The 23,465-nt window shown below is 44.1% G+C and overlaps 1 protein-coding gene across 1 annotated transcript; it reads right to left on the bottom strand.

Annotated features, from left to right (window-relative positions):
* Window positions 1–1,106: 1,106 nt before the first annotated feature.
* LOC146681441 (phosphatidylinositol 4,5-bisphosphate 3-kinase catalytic subunit gamma isoform) lies at window positions 1,107–23,074 on the bottom strand. Its single transcript, XM_085448588.1, has 12 exons — window positions 22,754–23,074; window positions 20,315–21,498; window positions 18,526–19,132; window positions 17,841–17,906; window positions 15,697–15,922; window positions 13,924–14,018; window positions 13,183–13,326; window positions 12,684–12,774; window positions 10,403–10,533; window positions 10,186–10,297; window positions 9,837–9,994; window positions 1,107–3,593 (listed from the first exon to the last, which is right to left on the bottom strand). The coding sequence occupies exons 1-12, from the start codon at window positions 22,967–22,969 to the stop codon at window positions 3,336–3,338; spliced, it is 3,288 nt and encodes a 1,095-aa protein (XP_085304714.1). The 5' UTR covers window positions 22,970–23,074; the 3' UTR covers window positions 1,107–3,335.
* Between the last annotated feature and the right edge of the window lie 391 nt (window positions 23,075–23,465).

Genomic DNA, 23,465 nt, shown 5'->3' with positions numbered 1-23,465 from the left:
CAGGGGTGGGCAATCTCAGTCCACGAGGGCCGGTGTCCCTGCAGGTTTTAGGCTACGTTCACACTGCAGGCGAAAGCGCATCAAATCCGATTTTTTTGACCCTATGCGACCCATATCCGATCATGGTATGACAGTGTGAATGGCACAAATCCGATATTTTCAAATCCGATCTGGGTCACTTTCGTATGTGGTACTGAATCCGATACATATCCGATGTTTTAGAAAGCGACTGCTGTTTGAATGGTCAAGTCGCATTAAATCCGTCTTTTACATCACTGACACAAGACAGACGCCAATTATCAGCGCCGGAGAAGACATCGCGAACGCTTCCTGGCCATCCCGTGTAGATGTCAGTGAAACTGTTGGGAAGACAACGTTGGAGAAACGTGAACATTTTATTTGTACTGTATAATCTGCAGATTCTGACAGAAATCTGCAACTATCCTTTGAAGCACCGCTCCTCTAAAACAGCAATAAGGATCATCATTAGGTTATCTACATTATTATGTAAATAACTTAAAGCAAAAATTGGGAAACGTAAAGTTCGAAGTCTTTATATTAACGGCCATCAGTCAAACAATATTGTTTGCTCTGTGTCTAAACAGAGCGCGTTGTGTGTGACGTCTTCTTTTGCGCATGCGGGCCGCTTTGAGCGTTCACACTAGAGCGCGTTTGCTGTCGCATTTTATTTGTAGTGTGAATGAGCAGACACAAAAAATCGGATTTGATCAAAAAATCGGAATTGAGCATCAAGACCTGCAGTGTGGACGTAGCCTTAGATCTCACCTTGGGTCAACACACCTGAATCACATGATTAGTTCGTTACCAGGCCTCTGGAGAACTTCAGGACATGTTGTGGAGCTAATTTAGCCATTTAAATCATCTGTGTTGGTTCGAGGACACATCTAAAACCTGCAGGGACACCGGCCCTCGTGGACTGAGATTGCCCACCCCTGTACACTGGATGGTCTCAGTCATGATGCTATTTTAGTGCTATTACAGATATATTATCAAGTGCATCATTGGATGCTACAGAGTTAGAACCATGTGTAGGTCACATCGAAGTGTGCATGTGGAGGGAGAACTGAAGAACAGCTTCATCAGAATCAAAATCAGAAATGGTTTTATTGCCAAATGTTAAGCAGATTTACAACATTAGGAAATTGCTGCGGTACTTTGCGTGAGACATACTATAAGACAAACACTTAAATAAAAATTAAAAGTACTAAACAGATTGAATGCAAGTGATGATCAGTGCAAAGAAAATTGAACAGGTGCAGAGAACACAATACAGGAGTAATGCAGGCGTATGAAAGTTTGTCAGAAAAAACTGACAAAGGAAAACTGAAATAACCTCAGTGTACTGAACAGTCAGCAGGGTACAAAATGTCTGATGTGAAGTGTGTATTAAATAATAAAAATTTCCGAGCCATGAGAGGAATAAGGCACGCATTTGCAGCAGTCTGTGACTGAAGTCAGTTACAAAGCAGATACAAACAGACGTTCTCCACACTTTCTGTACAAAACTCCAACTCCTTCTCCACTGCCACTCCTCTCGTAGTCCGTAATCAGGTTCCAGATGAAATTTACACACAAAAAGCTCCGGTTAACAGGATAGACACAACACTCACAGATACACAGGTTCAGATTTGCAGGTTTGACTGATGCTGGTCGCTCAACGATCCAGCAAAGACTAGTGCAGATCAGCGACCGGTGTGGAGATGAGAGCAGGTGTGTGGGCCAGCAGCGGGAGCCTGTAATGAGCATTGCTGCGGCGAAAGAGAGAGAGCGAGAGGGGGAGAGGAAGGAGGGAGAGAGCGAAAAACAAAAACAACTATGTTGCCTAATAGAGAGTCGACCAGCGAGGCACAGGGACCATGACAAGGCCCAAATAATGATCCGAGCTCTTACATCCAAAATGAGGTAGTGAAAGCATGTGGCAGAAGAGTTTTGAAAACAGTTGTCAAGGAGACTGAGGATGCTACTTATTGTGCAGCCATCTGGAGGAGTCCAGAAGTGAATCGAGCAGTAAAGAGCAGCCATGCAAGTGAGCCGTGGTATGTATAGTTTTCTTCGCTGGCAGGTGACCAGCTTAAGTTTAGAAGCGAGTCTTGTGAGGAAGAAATCAAAGACATTACTTCAGCCAACAATCACAGGAAATTCAACACTACACTATAATAATCTGGAAAGGCGTGGAAGCATTAGCCGATCTTAAATACTGCAAGACTGGTGAAGTGAATTGAAAGCACGAGGGTGAAGCCCAGCCCACTACTCCATGTGAGATGAAAAGAGAAAGAGAAAGAAACGAGTAAAAAAGATTTCAGGCCATCAGGGTCCATCGGGGCATATAGTTAATATCAAGGACTATCTTTGCAGCTATTACATTTATTTATGTCTTATCAGCTAAAAAAGTTTAAAAAAAACTTTACTAAAGGATCCACAGAATAGAGAACAAATCCAGTATAGATATAGGTAGAATATAGTTACATGCAAAGGCAGAATGCATAAATTATGATAAAAGGAACAAATACAAATACATCAAATGTTGCTGAGCTTTGGAACAATTACTGTCTTGCAGTCTTTCACACAGTGTTGTGAATCGTGGTCTGAAACCCGCCATAGAAATTGTCCTCCCTCAGATCAAATCCAGCAGAGAGAAGTACACCTTTTAAACTCCTTAATTATAGGTACACCTTTTAAATGACTCGATAATGCAAATATCTAATCAGCCAATCATATTGCAGCAGTGCATTTAGACATGTAGATGTCTAAATGCTCTTGAAAAAAACAAGAGTAAACAAGTAATCCGTGACTTGTTATGACATTAAAACAAGATTATTTTTTAACTGCATTATCATTACAGTAAAGGGTCATATATAAATCCACATAACAAAAAAAAATCTGCCGACATATTGGGTTTTTAAATCACAAAATAATGGTATTGGTACTGGTTTTAAAAATCAGTTTGTCTCTAGTCTTAATAAACATGTGTACCAAACTGACATAGACTAAAACTAAACTGTATTTTTATTTTATTGGTGGTCATATTTCTAAGTACACCATATCCTTTCAGTTTTTCTTTCTTTTTTAGAGTCTAGTTTTTATTTGAGTATTATATGAGAATTATAACCCTTCTACAGATTTTACAATAAACAGCAGATTCTAAGTATTTACACTGTAATTATGACAGATATCCATTGTTTATACACAAGTTTCCCACCCCCTTACTTCCTGTAAAAACAGCCCAAGGCTCAGTGATATTACATAAATATAAAAAATACACCTGTAAAACTAAAACGTTCACTTATTTTTAAGGCAGAGCAAAATGCATTAGTCTACTTGATGCCTCCCATCATGTGGATCCAGAAGTTGGCCTGCACAGTCCAGCCCAGCTTCTCACACTCAGAGATTTGTTGGAGAAAGTGCTCCCTGGCATCTGCCTCATTCTGCTCCTCCTGGAGTGCCACCCGCAAGTAGCGCATATCCTCTGCAGCGCTCAGCTCTGGGATGCCCGTGAGCAGCATGAGGGAGAAAAGAGTCACCAACAGACGAGAGTGGGAGCGCAGGGAGAGGTATGCTTCTGTGCAGGTGTCCTAATGTGGGTGTTGGAAGCAAGAAAAGATAGAATAACAAAGAAAAGCAAAGATAAAACAATAAGGACAGCTGAAGTTTAGATTTTTTCTATAATTCTAAAAGTGGTATCCAAAATAAGAATCAGGCTTCTTTTAATTAGTGTGTGTGTGTACTTCTGGAATAAACTCAATTGGCATAAATCAAAAGTCTTAATAATGGCAGGTCAGCAAGGAGAAAAGCCTCTGCTTTTAAATCAGAACACTGCAGCCTGCCTGCAGTTTCATAAAGACTGCATGGACAAGCCAGAAGTCAGAATTATATTTTTGGACTGAGATGAGATCAAAACAGAGCTTCTTGGGTTCAATGAAAAGCATTTTGTTAAGAGAGAAGAACACACATATTTTGTTGGAGTTGGGCCACGACTGCATGCTTTCATCATTGAACAAAATTGAATGAAGTTTGAATTATACTAGGAAATTAGAATTTCTTGGTCTTGTCTTGGTATTAGGACACCTCCGGTTCTGGCTGCCGCCCAGCTCACTATGCACCTGACCCCTACGGCGCCTCCTGCGGTTGGTGGGCCTGCAGGAAGATGGGCCCATGGCCCTCTTTCGGAGTGAGCCCGGCCGGGCCCCATGGACTAAGGCCCGACCAGGCACTCCCCCTCGGGCAGCCTCCCTGGGCATGGCTCCAGGCCGGTCCCGGTAACCCTATCCCGGGCAGGGTGAATTGTTCCCTTGATGGTCTTCTCATAGAGGTCTTCTGAATCGCTCTTTGTCTGGTCCCTCACCCAGGACCAATTTGCCTAAATGCCCCCAGACAACATAGCCCTTGGGATCCCTGGGATACACAAACTCCTCCACCACGGTAAGGTAGCAATTCGGGGAGGGGGGCCCGCATGGCCGGCAATAAGACGGACTCGTTCCTAGGTGGTGATGGGCTCCGCCAGGGCTGCTCTTTGTCACAGATTCTGTTTGTAATTTTTATGCATAGGATTTCTAGGTGGTCACCTCACCTTTCACCTAGGTGGTGTCAGAATCTCATCTCTGCTTTTTGCGGATGATGTGGTTCTGTGGGATTCATCAGGTGATGGCCTCCAGCTCGCTTTGGAATGGTTCATAAACTAAGTGTGAAGATGTCATGGTCCTGGGCCATGTTGGCCCAGTATTCTTAGTTTTCTTGTATGTTTGGATTTTGTTCCCTATTTAGGCCATGTTTCCTGAGTTGCCCTGTTGTGTTGTTCCCTAAGTGTTTTCCCTTCGTGGCTTTTACCCCCTGTGTGCCCCTCTGTGTATCTGTGAGCCCTCGTCTCTCCTTATGTTTTATTCCATGTTTCCCCTGCTCGTTATGTCTAAGTTCTCCCCGTGCTCTCTCTCTCCCCCCTGTGTGCCCTCTGTGTATTTATGAGCCCTCGTCTCCCTTTGTGGTTGTTCCATGTTTCCCCTGCCCGTTATGTCTGTGTTTTCCCCGTGCTCTCTCTCCTCCTGTCTGAACCTCTGTACTTCCTGTTTGACTCTGCCCGTCTCCCGTCAGTGTTATGTTCACCCCGCCCTGTCTCGTTATGGTTATCTGTGTCAGCTGTGTTCCCCGTGTGGTCCCACTTTCCTCGTTAACCCTCTGTGTATTTCTGTCTGCGTCTCCCTCTGTTCGGCGTCGCGTTCTCCCTCATGCTGCGTGGATTTCCCTGTGTCTCTCTCCGAGTATTAGTTTATTGTTCCCAGTTTAAGTTTTGTATTTTCCTGTCATCTTGTCAGCAATAAAGCTGCCTTTTGATTTCATCCCTTGAGTCCGTGAGTTTTGCGATTGGGTCCTCATCCTGCCTGCCACGCAGCGAGCCATGACAGAAGAACGCGACCACGACATGGACCCAGCAGCTCACAACCCCTCTGCCGAGCTCCGTGAGGACCTGATTTACACGGTGGAATACCACTGTCAGGAGTGGGGAGCGCTGCCAAGAGGAGGATACCGGGAGACCGTAGCCATCCGCCTACAGAGGATGGTGTCCGGACTCCCCTGGTTATTCGGCGTGCTACACCCCCACATCCGGGACTTCCTCGTGTCCACCGTAGGCATCCGCCTGGAACTGCCTCTCCGGTGGGAAGAGTCGGAGGACGTTCAGCCCGGTCCGCTGGAGGATTCGCGGCCTGGCTCAGCTCCTCCCCCTTCCCGGAGAAAACGGCGTTCACGCCGCCGACACCCACCGCCACAGCCAGACCCCGAGACTTCTGAGTTGCCAGCTGTGGTGAGTGGAAGGGACAAACAGGAGTTTCCTGACTGTGGGACTGTTTATTCCGGGGCTGTGTTTTTTCACTTAGCTGCCCAGCCAGAAGCGCTAGCTCCGTCTCCTGTATCCTCGCTAGCACAGTCGTTAACTCCACCACAAGCTCCGTTTTCACCCCTACCACCACTTCAGTCTCCTTCGGTTCAGTCTGCCACTCAGCTACCTCCTCAGTTAACCTTAGCTCAGTTTTCCCCAGCGCAGCCTCCCTTAGCACAGTTTCTAGTATCACCTGGTCAGCAGCCGTCTGTAGCACACTTCCCAGTGTCACCTGGTCAGCAGCCGTCTGTAGCACAGTTTCCTGTGTCACCTGCTCAGCAGCCGTCTGTAGCACAGTTTCCAGTGTCACCTGCTCAGCAGCCACCTGTAGCCCAGTCATCCACTCAATCACCAGTACCACTTTCCCCCCAACTGTCACTGCTACCTCTAGCTCAGTCTCCTGTGCACTCACCTCTGGTTCATTCTCCCGTGAAGTCATCAACTCCACTCCCACCACCTCCGTTACAACAGACACCAGTTCAGTCCCCTGTGCCAGTGCAGACGCCCTCAGTTCAGTCTCCCGTGCAGTTATCTATTTCACCCGCGTGTCCGGTAGCTCAGCTCCCCGCGTCTCCGGTAGCTCAGCTCCCCGCGTCTCCGGTAGCCCAGTCCCCAATAGCAGTACGGTCCGCTCGTCAGCTTAACATTCAGCCAGGGGACCCAAATCTCTCTGGCTCTGCATCAGCTCCTGCTGGGAGCTCGGATGAGCTCATCCAGGACTCCGCGGCTCCCGCGCCGCCATCTACCTCGTCAGCTGGGGGGCCCGAGGAGCCCGTCCGGCTTCCCGTCTCCGCTGGAGGGTCCGAGGGGCCCGTTCAGCCACCCGTCTCCGCTGGAGGGTCCGAGGGGCCCGTTCAGCCACCCGTCTCCGCTGGAGGGTCCGAGGGGCCCGTTCAGCCTCCTGTCTCCGCTGGAGGGTCCGAGGGGCCCGTTCAGCAACCTTCCTCGTCAGCTGGGGGTTCAGGAGAACCACACCAGCCTCATGCCACGTCTGCTGGGGGGCCCGAGCCGCCCGTCCAGCACCATGCCACATCAGCTGGAGGGCCCGAGGAGCCCATCCAGCCACCTTCTGCTTCTGCTACGCCTGGTCCAGCTTCTGCTTCTGCTACGCCTGGTCCAGCTCCGGCCTCCGCCTCTGCCTCGCCCGGTCCAGCTCCATCCGAGTCTTCATCCACGCCTGGTCCAGCCTCCGCCTCTGCCACGCCTGCTGCAGCTCCGGCCTGTGCTTCGCCTGCTGCAGCCTCCTCTTCGCCTGGTCCGGCTCCGGCTTCAGCCTCATCTTCGCCTGGCCCAGCCTCAGAGTCTTCGTCCTCGTCTGGTCCAGCTTCATCCGAGACTTCATCCTCGTCTGGTCCAGCCTCCGCCTCGCCTGCTGCAGCTCCAGCCTGTGCTTCGCCTGCTGCAGCTCCAGCCTGTGCTTCGCCTGCTGCAGCTCCATCTCCGCCTGGTCCGGCCCCCGCATCGCCTCTGCCTGGTCCGGCCCCCACATCACCCACACCCGGTCCGGCCTCTGCATCGCTTTCAACGTCGCCCGGTCCAGCTTCGGCCTGTGCTTCGCCCAGTCCGGCCTCAGCCTCAGCTCCTGCTTCGCCGTCGTCTGGTCCTGCGCCCACCGGGCCATGGCCAGCACGCCTAACACTGGAGAGCCGCCGCTGCCTTCCGCACGGCCGGCCCCCTGAACTGCTCCGTCGTCTCCTTCGCCGCCGCCGCTGCCTTCCGCGTGGCCGGCCTCCTGAACTGCTCCGTCGTCTCCTTCGCCGCCGCCGCTGCCTTCCGCGCGGCCGGCTTCCGGACCAGCTCTGTCACCTGTGCCACCCGCCTGGTCGGCCCCCCGACCGTGTGACCCGTGAACTTTTGTGCCGGTGGGCTCTGGGTCGGCCCCCTGAACTTTATTTGAACTATGGTCTTGTGCTCCTGTGTTTTCTGTTGTTCGTTTTTATTTCCTGTTCTGGTCCCTCCGTCCTGGTCCCCCGCCTCCCGCCCTGGGTGGGTTGTTTTCTGTTTTTGTCTTGGTTCTCGGGTTTTGGCTGTCGGGAGCCAGCCCTTGTGGGGGGGGGGGGGGGGGGGGGGGGGGGGGGTACTGTCATGGTCCTGGGCCATGTTGGCCCAGTATTCTTAGTTTTCTTGTACGTTTGGATTTTGTTCCCTATTTAGGCCATGTTTCCTGAGTTGCCCTGTTGTGTTGTTCCCTAAGTGTTTTCCCTTCGTGGCTTTTACCCCCTGTGTGCCCCTCTGTGTATCTGTGAGCCCTCGTCTCTCCTTATGTTTTATTTCATGTTTCCCCTGCCCGTTATGTCTAAGTTCTCCCCGTGCTCTCTCTCCCCCCTGTGTGCCCTCTGTGTATTTATGAGCCCTCGTCTCCCTTTGTGGTTGTTCCATGTTTCCCCTGCCCGTTATGTCTGTGTTTCCCCGTGCTCTCTCTCCTCCTGTCTGAACCTCTGTACTTCCTGTTTGACTCTGCCCGTCTCCCGTCAGTGTTATGTTCACCCCGCCCTGTCTCGTTATGGTTATCTGTGTCAGCTGTGTTCCCCGTGTGGTCCCACTTTCCTCGTTAACCCTCTGTGTATTTCTGTCTGCGTCTCCCTCTGTTCGGCGTCGCGTTCTCCCTCATGCTGCGTTAAGAGTCGGAGGACGTTCAGCCCGGTCCGCTGGAGGATTCGCGGCCCGGCTCAGCTCCTCCCCCTTCCCGGAGAAAACGGCGTTCACGCCGCCGACACCCACCGCCACAGCCAGACCCCGAGACTTCTGAGTTGCCAGCTGTGGTGAGTGGAAGGGACAAACAGGAGTTTCCTGACTGTGGGACTGTTTATTCCGGGGCTGTGTTTTTTCACTTAGCTGCCCAGCCAGAAGCGCTAGCTCCGTCTCCTGTATCCTCGCTAGCACAGTCGTTAACTCCACCACAAGCTCCGAGTATTAGTTTATTGTTCCCAGTTTAAGTTTTGTATTTTCCTGTCATCTTGTCAGCAATAAAGCTGCCTTTTGAGTTCATCCCTTGAGTCCGTGAGTTTTGCGATTGGGTCCTCATCCTGCGAGCCATGACAGAAGAGGTGGGAATGAGAATCAGCACCTCCAAATCTGAGGCCATGGTCCTAGCCGGAAAAGAGTGGAGTGCCCACTTCGGGTCGGGGATGAGTTCTTGCTCCAAGTAGAAGAGTGTAAGTATCTTCGGGTGTCGTTCACGAGTGACGGCAGAAGGGAGCGGGCGATCGACAGACAGATATATCACTGCTGCTGCAGTGATGCGGATGCTGCACTGGTCTGTTGTGTTGAAGATAGAGCTGAGTGTAAAAGCGAAGCTGTCAATTTACCGGTCGATCTACGTCCCTACCCTCACCTATGGCCACGAGCTGTGGGTAGTGACCGAAAGAACGAGATTGCGGATACAAGCGGCAGAAATGGGCTTCCTCCGAAGGGTGGCTGGCCTCTCTCTGAGAGACAGGGTGAGTACTTCAGCCATCCGGGAGGGGCTCAGAGTAGAGCCGCTGCTCCTCCACATCGAAAGGAGCCAGTTGAGGTGGTTTGGGCATCTGACAAGGATGCCTCCTGGGCGCCTCCTGGGTGAGGTGTTCAGGGCATGTCCCACCAGGAGGAGGGCAGACCCAGGACCCTGGGAACGCCTTGGTGATCCCTTGGACAAGCTGGAGAAGGTGGCTGGGGAGAGGGAGGTCTGGGCTTCTCTGCTTGGGCTGTTGCCCCGTGACTCGGCCCCGGAAGCAGAAGATGGATGGATGGATGGATGGATGGAGAATTTCTCTGAACTTTCCCTTCTACGCTTACCTTGGACAGCTGTTTATTGACAAAAGAATTAAGAGAACTAACGTCTTGATCCTGACTGCCACAGTGAATTACTAAGGTAAAAGGTTGAACTCCACCGAGAAGCTAACTATTTATGGGACCTGTTAAAACATTTTCATGCAAAGCTGGACAAATAATAAAGCCCTCTTACCCTAAAACGCTGAAAGTAGAGGCTGTTGCGACCATCGACCCTGCCCATGACATACAGGAAGTCAGGTGTGAGGACGAAAGGTGCTCGCTCCCTTTTCACGCCAAGAAAGTGCTTCCTGTTACCCAGGATGTGTCCGAAGTCAATGTGAAACAAGTTCCCTGAGAGGCAAGATTACTTCAGTTTTTTCTAATTATCAGTTAATTTGTTCATTTATGAATTCATTTTATCATGCAGCTTGTTTCAGAGGACAAAAAGCATCTGTCATTTCATAAGAGGATAATAACAAATCAGTAAATAACATGTGATAACAGTAGCCAATAAGGTGTTTTCAGTGATTTGTGCTGCTTACCGTCTTCTCTGATCATGATGTTGTCATTGTGTCGATCGCCTATACCCAGTACATATGTGGCCACACAGTAACCAGCACAGGAATTCACAAATCTCTCCACGTTCTTGAAGTGCTGCAGTCAAATAAAATCACAACAGTTTCACATTTTAGTTGTTTTTTTTTCCTATTACTGAGGGAAACAACAGAAAGGACCTGCGATTGCTTTTGATTTACTCACAATTTCCTGTAGTGGACATTTGGACTTGAGCCACTCAAACAGAGCATTATTTTTGAAGGCTCCAGTTGCTCCTCCTTGGCTCCTCTGGACCGCAGCGATCGTTGTTGCATTCCTCACAATCTCAATCATACCTGATGACAAGGACATTTTCATTTTGTGCTTCATCTTTAAACATGTGTTTTAAACTTCAAACACAGAAACCTAATTCCAGGGGGTAAAAAAACCCTCTCACAAAACACTGTTACAAAAACATGACACTGTGCAGGTGCAGTGGTTGCATGTTGATCCTCTGCCATGTGGGTGGGTGCTTTTTTCCCTCCCACAGTCCAATAAGCAGGCATGTTACATAATTTATTATAGTAAACTGGTCATAGGTTAAATTGGTAAATTGATAAAATACTATACAGAAAACCCCATAACAACATGTATAAATAAAAATTTGGGGCGATAGCTGTGGTTGTGAAAAGTCTTATAAAAATGTCCTAGGGCCTGCCTTTTGTAAACACTTTACTGATGAATTTATGGGCTCAGTCACTTATTTTAGGTCAAATATAATAAAAGAACGAGTCCAATTTGAACATTTTGGACATTCTAAGGTTTAGATTGTTCTCTGTTCGGTTTACAGATCAGAGATGGATCCACTCCCCTCTCATTTTAAATGGAGAAAAGGTGGAATCTGTCTCCACCTTCAGGTTTCTGGCACCCACATCTCTGCTGATCTCACCTAGACCAACAGCACCAACACCCTGGTAAAGAAGGCTCAGCGGTGACTGCACTTCCTCCGTGTCCTAAAGAAGAATAACCTGGTTGAGAAGCTGCTGCTCACCTTCTACCGCTCCACAGTGGAGAGCGTGCTCTCCTGCTGCCTGGGTGTTTGTTATGCAGGGGACGCTATTGAGAACAGGAAGGCTGTGCAGAGGGTAATTAACACCGCCCAAAAAATCATTACCTGCCTTCTGCCATCCAGGAGACCATCTCCAGATCCTCCCGTCTTAGGAAAACTAGGGGCATCACAGGTGACCCCTTGCACCCCGCCCACCACTAGTTTAACCCGCTGGCCTCAGGTCAATCAGGTCCCACACCTCCAGACTCACCTACAACTGTCCAATCTGTAATTTTCTCTTTTTTTGTAAATATTTCTCTATATGTCTCCCGTTTGCTATTTATTTCAACCTCCTACTGTCGCCAAAGTGCTTGCTCATAGGGGTTAATATGATTGTTGGGTTTTTCTCTGCATGTATTATTGTAGGGTCTACCTTACAATATAAAGCGCCTTGAGGCACCCATTGTTGTGATTTGGTGCTGTATAAATAAAATTGAATTGAATTTGACTATTTATACACACAGTGACAATAAAGGGGTATTCTGTTCTCTTCTGGTTATTTTTATGACCGTTTTTTTACTGCTTACATTTTTAAACAAATGTCTGTACTTTGTGTTATTGAAATGTTGCATGAAAATTCTGGGTAGTTTTGCTCAGGATAAACAGGTTACCTTGTATTAATGTCGTGAATTGATAGCAAAGTACTGTGTTGGACTGAAACACAGTGGCTGTGGTGGTCAGCTGCTGTGGAGCTTGGGTTAGATCAAGTGTAGTAGACATTCGTTTACAAAGGAACTGACGGTGCTTAGATTCAGTCTCTGAATTCAGTCTTTATACAGTGTAAAATCTAATTAGTTCTAAATAGTTCTCAGTTGCCTTAAGTAAAGCTTACGTAAGATGTCTAATTTGGGCAACGTATTCATTATGAGTAACCTCAGAGCTGTGATCTGCATGTCCGCTGATCACAGCTTGTCCACTAAGAAAATCTACTGGAGCTGACATTAGAAATCATTGTGGGCTGTCAGTATTTTCCCCACGCTGAGCCACTACAACAGATCAGCCCCCATTTATTTATTTTCTCTTTCACTGCTTGTGTCCTAAATAACAGATTGAGATGATGATGAAGAAGTAGAATTTAGATTTGAATAACATTTTTATCTTCATGTACTAATATTACTTTTGTATTACAATAATATAGCAGATACATTTCAGAGCCTGTACTCTTTCACTTTTACTTGAGTAAAGGCGTTAAATCAGTAATTCAGCTTTTACTGGAGTGTTTTTAACACCAATATCTGTACTTCTACTTAAGTACAGAATGTGTGTACTTTTGCTGACTCTGTAAACAAGCTATTAATTGATTAGTAAATTATATTAAGTATAACTTCAACAACCACTACTAAAAAGAGCCATTCAGTACCAACTGTGGACACTATTAAAGCACACTAATGCTGATACCTATGTTGTGTCCAGTGGAGATGCAGCCATATGGAACAAGATTGAGGTCCAGGGATTTCTCCTTCCAGATGGAGTCCATCAGCACCAGTGCCTAAACAGAAATATGCAAACATTCATGTGTCTTTTCAACCTGATGTAAAACTACGATAGACTTGAGGTTTTTTTTAGCAAAAAAGTAAAGTTGTGTATTTTGGGCATACCAAACCTGTTAAGTATATAACCTAGGGGCAACACAAAAAATGAAAAACTGAACTGGTCCAAGAATTGAGCCCTGAGGCACAAATAAAGGAGCAGCGCAGAAAAAGATACGTAGTTATTTATATGAATTTTAAATATAAGGGCTGGTCAGATAAGTATGAAGTACCGTATGATGGAAGTATGAAGTACTGTATATTCACCTTTTCCCAAGCATGTAGGAAATATTCACACACAAAAAAATCAGTATTCATATTTGAGGAAGAGAATTCAAGTAATCAAAGTAACAAAAGATCTGTCTGACCTGAATGACCAGCATGTCCTGTCTGAGGTCATCCCCCTCTTTGAAGATTATTCCAACAGGTGTGGCGGAGGTAGGTGATGGCATGGGAGAGAACTCCAGCCACAGAGGCTTCTTCTTTGAGGCCATTACTTTGCATTTATCGAGCTACATCACAAAGAAGTAAAGCAGACCGTTTTGTTTGTGTGGGATATTTTTCTTCACCACAGCCTTTTTGATTTAATCAACAACAACAACAAAAGATTACATATAGCTACTTTACTGTGGTGTACTTATTGTAATCAGGAAAAACAGAATAAGTAACAAATTTATGTTGAAGAAAAGTTCAAGTAAGTAATTATACTTGAATTATATGAAGCAGACAGAAAATGTGATGCAAAAAACAAAAACAGGCCAAGGAGGAATTCACAGTGGTCTACTATAATAATTGTACTGTAGAAATTGATAACATTTCCTCAACTATGTACAAAACTACAAGCCTGACCAAGTAATTGCACATCTATCTGTCTCCAGTTCTTAACCTGAAACATCATCACAAAGAGGTTGCCCTTTTGATGAAAAGGTCAACCTCTTGCATTGTTTATAAATCCTGCATATAGTAAACTTAGAATATAAGACTAAACCACACACAAAATGCTCAAATGCAATATATAAAAATATACCCAACATTTTTTTATTCACCACACTTTCACATAACCCTAAAGCTCAATGTACAAATAGAGACAGAAAGCCAGCAAAGCTTACCAGGATCCTTCCACATTTAATGCGAGGGTCAAAGGGCAGCAAGAATTCATTTGGCAGGTTACTGTCTCTAAGAAGTCCCTGAAGCCGGAAGGGAGCTACAGCAAGATCAACAGATATAATTTAGTGAAGTGGTTTAACAGTGAAACAACAGCTGCTTTTGGGGATTAGAGTCCTTGGTTTCTGAAAAGTTGCTATAAAAACATCTAATGCATTTCAAGGATGTCTTTCCTAGCCTAGGTAGGGATAGAGCTTCTGTTATTCATCAGCTGATGAACACCAGGTGTGCAGCACTACTTCATCTACATACAGGAACCCAGCCATACGTAGCCATACACAGATGGGATTTCTTCATGTATATTAAAATGGAACTCAACACGAGGCCAGCTGGAAGAAGCTTTTCCAAAGTACATTCAAAGTTACATGCAAAGCTTTGCTAACCTTCTACAGCTGGTAGATAAATAATAATGTAGTAACTTGGAAACAATAACATGCAAGAACATAAAAAAAATAACCATAATTAACAAGAAGCACTCAGAGAGTGCCTCGGCCAAGGTAGCTCACTCTCTGGGCTGTGTTTAGTGTGAAGGGATTTACTTTTAATGAATTTCATTTTATTTGTTTTTTGGGTTTTTTTGTTTTTTTAAATGTACCTACATGACATTGGCAGAGCCAGAGAGGAGTTGTATTGTGTTTACAGACAGAATGATGTGGGTGCACCTAAACGCTACCACAAACATAAATTCCTTAGCAGAGGTAAAAATCGAGGGAAGTTTAATAGGTCATCTTAAAAATGGCCTTTCCAAAACGAAATGCTTTTGTCACGCACCATGCAAGAACATAAGAACAAGGAAAGTATTTCAGCTTGCATTCAGATGCAGAGGCTCAAGGACTTTTACTGAGAAGCCAGTGGAGCTTACATTTAAAACCTGAATTATGAGAGTATTATATAACAGAACATAAAGGAAAGTATAATAGGTCCATTTTAAATTTCTATCTTAAAAAATGAATTCTCCAAAGAAACGCTTTGTTGTGTTCCAAAGTAATTCGGATTCAAGGATGAGTGGCTGTTTTTTGATTTAAAAACAACAAACAAACAAACAAACAAACAAACAAACAAACAAACAAACAAACAAACAAACAAACAAACAAACAAACAAACAAACAAACAAACACAAAACAGGTAAATCTGCATCCTTGCTGCCTTTAATTAATCTGAATATTTTTTATGACTCTTTATATGAACTCTATTTTAAGCTCTTTAAAATGCATTTTCACTCTTTTAGGAATTGATCAAGTTTTGTTAATGTTAAAATGTGTTAGGTGAGAGATGGCATGACAAAAATGGCCTGCAGGGTGAAGTTCCTAGATGAAAAGGAACATACAGGCTCATTCAGTTTTGCCAGAAAACATCTTGATGATCCCCAAAACATGTTATGTACCTGTTTTGCTGCCTCGGGACCTGAAAGACTTGCTGTGGTAAATGAAAGTATGAATTCTGCTGTAAACATTCTGAAACAAAAACAAGCTGAAGTGCACTTGGCTCTGCAGCAGGAAAATAGGTCCACCCAGTAGGTCCACCTCTGAATGGCTTAAGAGAAACAAAATGAATACTTTGGAGTGGCCTAGTCAAAGTCCTGACCTGAATCTGATAGAGATGCTGCACCATGATAAAACATTCAGTAAAAAACAGTGAAATAAAATAAAATTATATACTTTTAGCTTTTTAAAAATAAAATTTTGATATATTAATTAAGAAAAAATGATGCTCCCTACTTGTAGAATCAAGGTTGGTCTTGTCAGGGTACAGGTTTTTAATGATGACAGCGACCTCCTGCAGGGCCTCCACCGCCTGGACCTGCTGGGTGAAGCTGTCGAGCATGGCCTGACCACAGCCCAGCAGGTAGGCCTCCAGAATCACAGCCATGCGCTGTCGGTAATACGGGCACCCTGCTACCTCACTGCGAACGTACCAGAAGAAGAAGTGTCCGATTCTTTTGCTCTGCAGTGAAAGATGTGAGTGAGTCAGACAGCGTGAAACAGATCTGGTCGCAGTCGACATCTTACTGGTGTAAAAACATTCATTAATGTTCCAGCAGACTGAAACCTTTATTAAACTCACCTGAAAAAAGAAAAACTTTTAAATGAAAGGTATTATTTTTATTCACACAAAAACCTGATCTTTTGATGACTATTGTGAATGAAAATACAAAAATAGATAAATAAAAAGAAAGAAAGAAAATCAGATCTATGATTAAGCTTGTCACAAACTTTTTATAAGCTGTGAGCCAATCATAATTGGGAGCTACTTTAGTGCTTTTGTATAGTATAAGTATAAAATCGGATTTGAGCACAAAACATCAGGATTCTTGTGCAGATTCTAGAGAGTCAAACACTGTTTGTTATTGTGGACCGGCACACAAACATAGAACCTAACGGGGCTATATATTATCTAAGTGGTACCATAATGCTTCAATTCTCAACAGGCTCAATTCTGCAGTTTGAATAAAGTTCCCCCAAGGAAACATTTCCTTGATTTTCACTGATACGCAGAGACAACCAAAAAGGTGAGATGATGGTGTTGGACAGCAGTGTGGAATTTCCAGAGTTAAAGTCTGCAAAGTCATTTTTGCAGATGCTGACTAAGAAAAAACTTCAGAGCACTGTTTCTGAAACATTGAAATTAACACAAATACATCCCCGTGACATCAGCATAGAATAAGAGGTCATCTGACAGGATCCAACACCATTGATTGATCTGGCCCAGAGAGGTCGATGACGCGAGTTTCTCTTTAAAAAAGGTGCGCCCGACACCTCTCTCTCTCCTTAAATGACTGTAGCACAATTTCTTCCTGTTGCCTGTTGCTCTTCTATAATGACCATTATTTTTGCTGTGAATACCGCCTCGTACTCTGGAGTGCATTCCCACAGAGCTTGAATTGATTTTTCTGGCATCACTTAGCATTGAAAAAATGACATGCTGATGTGTACAGAATAGAGCTGATTCCATTCTGATTCACAAGGTCCTGACTCAATTCAACTTTGACTCAGTCAGAAATATTTAAATTATGATCATTTATCTTGGATATTTACTGTTCAAAGAACCCTTTAAACTTTGTAAATTAAATATATTAATTTCCAAATTAACAACAGATCCTAAAGCAGTTACAATATTGCAACTTTTATTCAACTTTCACAGTATTTCACCTCCATTTTGCACGCCTTGCATATGGCTTTGCTTTTGTCCACTCTTCGCTGTCTTCACAGTTCTTGAATCCAAACACAGCTGCCGAACATCTGTCTTAAGGCTTGTGGCACCAGGTCACTTAACTCTTGCATGGCTTTCTCTTGTCAACCTCTTGCAAGTCTCATACACAGCAAAATACATTTCTATTTGAAAAATGTAATTTAAGGATTTAAGGAATCAATATCAGATTATTTAAAATTCATTTGAATTGGGAAGTTGATTTTGATCCCTAGTACAAAAATATCTAGTAAGAAGGTGTGTGTGTGTGTGTGTGTGTGTGTGTGTGTGTGTGTGTGTGTGTGTGTGTGTGTGTGTGTGTGTGTGTGTGTGTGTGTGTAAGAGAGTACATTTTTTAGCCTTAGCTCATTCTTGGTATTTTTTCTATAGTCTTTGTTACTGTTACTATGACAACATGTGGCTGTAACTTGGAACCAGGGATGTGATGCTGCGATTGCTACAGTGCCGTCTATGAATTGTATTTGTTAGCCCACCCACCCATTCTCACCACCAGCCACCACTGCAAGTGATTATTTAGTTTCTTTAAGTAGGTTTTGTTTTGTCTCTCTTCATTAGAAAAAGACAAAAAATAATAATTTTGTCTGGCAAAAATATTCTGCTGACAACCTTGTACATGCCAGTACTCTGCAGTCACAGTGGATGCTTCATGACTTACCCGCAGAGCTCTTTGGATGAGGTACCGAGCGAGGAAACTGTCATGGTAAGGTTCCACTTTTAGGATCTGTAAGAGTTAAAGGTGAAGGAAAAGGTCATTGTCACACTTTAATAGTCATTTTAAGTGATTTTACAAATATCCTTAAATAGTGGGATGGGGGGGATGGTTAAAATGCTTAAATGTGTTCACATTCTACTGGATATATTTACATGACTTAAACAAAAGGTGAATGTTAGGCCTTATGAAAAAGAACAGAACAGAAATGTGGAAAGCATCTTGGAGTAAGGATCAAAGGGAAAATAAAACATGAAGCAAAATGAAAGCTGTCAGAGAAGAGATAAGTGGGTGATGTCTAATGTAACCAGTAAAATCTGATAAATGTCATTGCATTGGTGATGCATTCCACACAGACTCTAAGAGAACATTTTGAAACAAGTCTGTGGCTTCAGGGAAAACATTTGCCAGTTTAGATTAGCAGTAATCATGATTTTTTTATGTATTGTAATTGTAATAAAAAAAGCAACACATACAGTCCTGATGTTCAATAGAATGGGGAGTGGAATAAAGACAGATTCACTTTGCAAACTAAACAGGTAGTTAATAGTAGTTTAATTATTTCAGATGACGTTTTGCGCGTCACGCAATATGAATGAATCTGTTTATCAATTTTCATATAAACACATACCTGCACAAGCTGAAGCAAATACTTCAACACATCATCATTCGACAGACTCTCCAGTCTCTTCACTGCCAGTCTCCTGACAAACTCGTCTGCAAAATCCATGCTTAGTAGCTCCAATGCCACTGTTACATCCAGTTCCTCAGGTTGCCAGTATCCCAGTAGCCAGTGGACATCTTCAACCGAATTGCGGTTCATCCAGTCAACATTACGCAAGTACTGGGGTAGACTGGAGGCATAACGGACACTTTCCTCCCGAAACCTTCTGAGGCATGGCTTTTTGGTGTTGTTGGCTGTAGTTGGGGATTTGAGAGTTACACTGTCAGCCAGTGAGTTTGCTGGCAAAGAATATCTTTTGATAGGCAAGGGTGGGGGGACATGAGATTCGTGATTCTCACGTTCTCTGGAGTTGGAACATTCAGAGTTGGTAACAGTATTTGGGACAACCACAGGAAAGCTGTAGCGGTCTAAAAGGAAGCTGATAGCCATGGAGTCAGCTATGTCTGGGTTAGTAGCAGTTGACAGCTTGTCTGCTTGGTAGGTGATGGCCTCATCATCCAGGCCAGGGTGTGACCACATGTGCAGTGTGTAGGGCCCCTGGCTCAGAACAGACCTGCAGGGATAGGTGGTGTCCCGTGTTGAAACACCGTGTAAATAATAGTTAGTTTTACAGTACTGCAAGAAATGTCTCGACGTTCTCTCAAATGAAGAATATAAGAGCACAAACTGAGATGTCAGATGGAGTAATAATAAATACACATATGTAATAAATAAAACATAAATTAATAAATGAATAATAAATAGAGACCTCAAAACCAATGTTGACACTAAGGTTGGCAACACATGCATACACACAAGTATATGCATCTGTTACCCAAATGTTATCAACATTTTGTAGTTGTAAATAAAACCACGCACATGGACACACATGGATTTGTAGCAGTTGCAAAAGACTGGGTCCCTACTTCCAAACAACCTACTTCATGAACTGATTAGACTTGTAACTCTTATCCAGATACTGTGAAAGGATGAAATTCGGCTAACTCAGAAATTTCACACCTGTTAAAATTCCATACTAACATCCTATTCAGCGCATTCAAATATTAAAGTTTCTTGTGTGCCTGAAATGTATCACGGCAAAACCTGTAATAGACACGCCGGTGCACCATGTCATTTGATGCTCTGCCTCTCAAAAGCAGGAAATGTACACGAATGCAGAAGTTGCAGTAAGCTTCAGTTACAGCAGAGGGTTTTATTTTATTTTAAGCCAACAAAAAATTCATTAATAAAAGCATTTACACAGACATTACTAACACATTTACACGTAATACATATAAGCCACATAGCTTAATCGGTTAATCATAGGTCACTAGCGACTTTATGGCTTTAAATATATTATCTCCCCCTGCTGGTACTGAAAATGGACACGGTCGACCGGCGTGCCTATTACATGCTTTGCCGTGATATCGTGGTGTAGTACACCAAATGGAAAATAAGCATGTGCAAGAACTATGGGCACTGAAATGGCATAAACATCCAACAATGCAACTTTTGTGTGTATTATCTTTGTAAAATGTTTGTCATTGTTATTCAGATTTGTGGTGTTACCATGGTATCATATTTTGGATATTATTGGTATACTTAATTAATAACTGGCTAACACTACAAACTAAGCATGACTTGACAGGAGAGCAGAGATTTTTAAATGACAGTTTTATAGCTAACTGCTTATGTATGTTTTTCCCTTATACTGTTAATAAAGATATTTTGGTTAAATAAAAACAAAAATCCACACCTGTGATCTATGAGGAGTAGGTTGACAAAGTAGAGCACTTTTCCTCTCCCTTTCAGCAAGTCTATTGTTTTGTTGCTTGAAGGCGATGGCACTTTTGTTGCAGCAGACATGTCACTAGGACTTTCGTTAATAGTGAGACCCAGCTTAGCTCCACGTGGCAGATCCCTAAGAAGAACATCAAAGTCCAGCCACTCATTCCACAGCACTTCATCTGAAAGGGGCTTGGGAATGGAGGATACTGAAGAGAGGACCTTGTTACCATGGAGTATGGATGCTTCAACATAAACAGACTGAGGGCATTTGCTTGGAAGTTGTGGGATATCAAATCCAAGCAATTTGACTCTGAAATTTCTGTTGCAGTCCCACAAGGATATCATGAAGATGTCATCCAAATCCTTCCCTTTAAGGCTGAGATCATTGTGGGAACTGAACTGGCCGCTAAAACCATCAACAAGTGGCCAGTCCACAAATTTGACAGCCTCCGAAGGAAGCTGCGACACAGGGACAACAAAGAGGTGAAGCTCTTGGTTGGTTTTCAGGCACTGTCGCACCCAGAGGAAATCGTTCAGGGCGTAGTCTCCAGATAAAAACTCCTCCCTGCCTGCAACTTTCAACACGAGATTGTCAGGCCCATCGTATTTAATCCCTCGGTCATTCATCACCCTTTCAAAAACTTTAAGAAGTAGTTGTGGTGTTGTGCTGAGGTCAGCCTTTATGCTGAAGCTGATCCTGCTCATGTAGTGGAAAGTGACAGGAAAGTCTCTGTTCTGCCATTCTTGTAGTTCTTCTGGTAAGGCGGTATGCGTTATCCAAGGCTCTGTGGCATACAACTTGTCATCCCGTTTCTTCAGCTCTTGTTTCCTAGCAGATGCCAGTTTCCGACGGGTGAAGGTGAGCTCACCAAGTCTATCAGATGCTTCTTTCTCCAGGTCATGTCCGATCAGATAAGTCAGGCACTGCTGTTGTTTCTCGTTCTCCTCTGGATCAACTGCCACAGGCGGTTTTACTATTATGTGTGCTGATAGGCAATGAGGGTCATTACGTGACCATGGAATGTCTAATGTCCTGATAACCTGACAGTCATCGTAGGCTTCATACCAGTCGCCACCCCTGGCATAGAGCAGGCTGTATTTCTCGGGGTCCAATATTGCAAAAGGGTCTGGGTGGCAGTTTTGCTCCTGTGCCTGGAGGCATAGAGTCATATACATGAAAAAATAAATACATACAATTTTTGATTACTGTAGTCTGAATATAGTGTTGCGCAAATGTCTTGATCATTTCATTATATTTTGCTCCAAAGAACAAGAAGATGAGATAACACTTTATTGATCCCACGGCGGGGAAATTTGTGCGTTACCTCAAGCTGGGAGCTGAGTAACAAGCTGCCTACTGTGGCGGCATCTTGGAAAAAAAATGCTTCCTTATAATTGTTTTTTCGCCAGGGTTTCTGAAATTCTTGTAAAACCTTTCTTCGTTTTTAACAGTACTGTAAATGCTTAAGCATGAGGCACACTGACAGCTATACTGTAAATAGCTGATAGTGGGACTATGCAATACCATGTCATATGAGCATGCAATCTTAGTTTAGCATATTAGCTAACATTTGCCTTTTAGCTAAAAATACATAATATTTTAGAAGCCAGCTAAATCAGTTGATAGTTCCCATGTACGGTTTGACGATAAAGCAACGTAGAAACTTCTTTTAGCTGCTTCCTTTTTCACAGAGGGTGACTATGAGCTACAGATATTTCATTTGGCAGATTTTTATATTTAATGTATTTCCTGATTCAACCACAAAGGTAAATGGACTGTTTCTTATATAGCACTTGTCTACCTGCGTGCTTTAGACAACTTGCCTGATTCACTTATAAACTTTTTTAAATGTTTTTTTCCTCCATAAGAGCTTTCTATCTAACATTCACACAAATTCAGTGGGTGCACCAGAGTGCAACTTGGATCCAGTCTCCTTGCCCGAGGATATTTGGCATGGAGACTGAAACAGCCGAGAATTCAGCCACCAACTTTAGTTGATGACCCACTCTGCAGCCACCCCAAACAAGGGATGGACTTAGTTATGGGCACATGTGTTATTGACTGTAATGAATTTGCTACATCCTTAATCATACTCTGTTTATTGTACCCTCAGTGAGACCATAATGTTCTTCGTACTGTACTAGCAAACCAAAAGCTCAATGGGAAAATGTTTACTAAGGTGAACCTCACATTTATTGACTTCTCTAAGTTTGAATTTATTTTGCGAACAGACCAGTCTGCACCGCACCCACCCCAGAGCACCAACTTCCATTATAAAGAAACTAGTTTTTAGGAACTGCGCTATCAATTTCACTTTATAGACCCAGAACTACATCCAACACAGTCTATGAGAATAAAAGGAAAACATCCTTTGCACGATAGACCACTCAGTGCAGGTTTACATACCTCCATACAGATGCGTAGCCTCAATTGGTAGACACTACACTGTGCAGGGAGGGTGACTGATATCGGCTCGCAGCCCAAGCTGATATCCTGATCCTCATCACCAGGCTTAAACTCACAAATAAACTTCAGGGTGTTCTCAAAGCAGCCTTGGGTAGACAGTCTTCTTACACTGTCTATAGAGTGTGGACGGGTCGGCCGATTCACAGCAGCATCCATTGGGACTTTAAAGAGAGCCAAGCTTTAACAAAACTCTGATTTAAAAAGAAAAACTCATACAAAGGCTGGTGCTGATTAGTTTGGGTCCTCTGGTGGAGCGCACGCAACTCTGCTTATCTGACAATGTGACAGTGTGTGTTCCCTTTTTGTGACTGCTCGGAGACTTCCTCATTCTTTTGTGCTTCAGTTCTCAAACACCAGTGATGTTATTATTAATAGCAGAACATTTACTGACAATGTAACATAGGTAACTTCCTTATTCTTTTTTGTACTCCAGTAACAAATTATAATAGCTATTCTGACATTTTCACAACTAAGTATGGACAACATGCTACAGTAAACATCCATCCATCCATCCATTCGCTTCCGCTTATCCTTTTCAGGGTCTCGGGGGGTGCTGGAGCCTATCCCAGCTGTCATAGGGCGAGAGGCGGGGTACACCCTGGACAGGTCGCCAGTCTGTCGCAGGGCTACAGTAAACACTCCTGGACTAATA

The sequence above is a fragment of the Copadichromis virginalis genome, linkage group LG23, assembly GCF_057382275.1.
Source record: "Copadichromis virginalis isolate Kocher_CV1m ecotype Utaka linkage group LG23, C_Virginalis_male_GT1.1, whole genome shotgun sequence".
Lineage (NCBI taxonomy): Eukaryota > Metazoa > Chordata > Actinopteri > Cichliformes > Cichlidae > Copadichromis > Copadichromis virginalis.
Note: the sequence above shows the minus strand (reverse complement) of the source record. Positions and strands in the feature narration are given on the sequence as shown.

Coding starts and splice junctions, on each gene's coding strand:
- LOC146681441 (XM_085448588.1), bottom strand. CDS start 22,969: ATGGATGCTGCTGTGAATCGGCCGACCCGTCCACACTCTATAGACAGT. Junction 13,327..13,923: donor TTAAATGTGGAAGGATCCTG/GTAAGCTTTGCT, acceptor TTTGTGATGTAG/CTCGATAAATGCAAAGTAAT. Junction 9,995..10,185: donor CATCATGATCAGAGAAGACG/GTAAGCAGCACA, acceptor CTTGCCTCTCAG/GGAACTTGTTTCACATTGAC.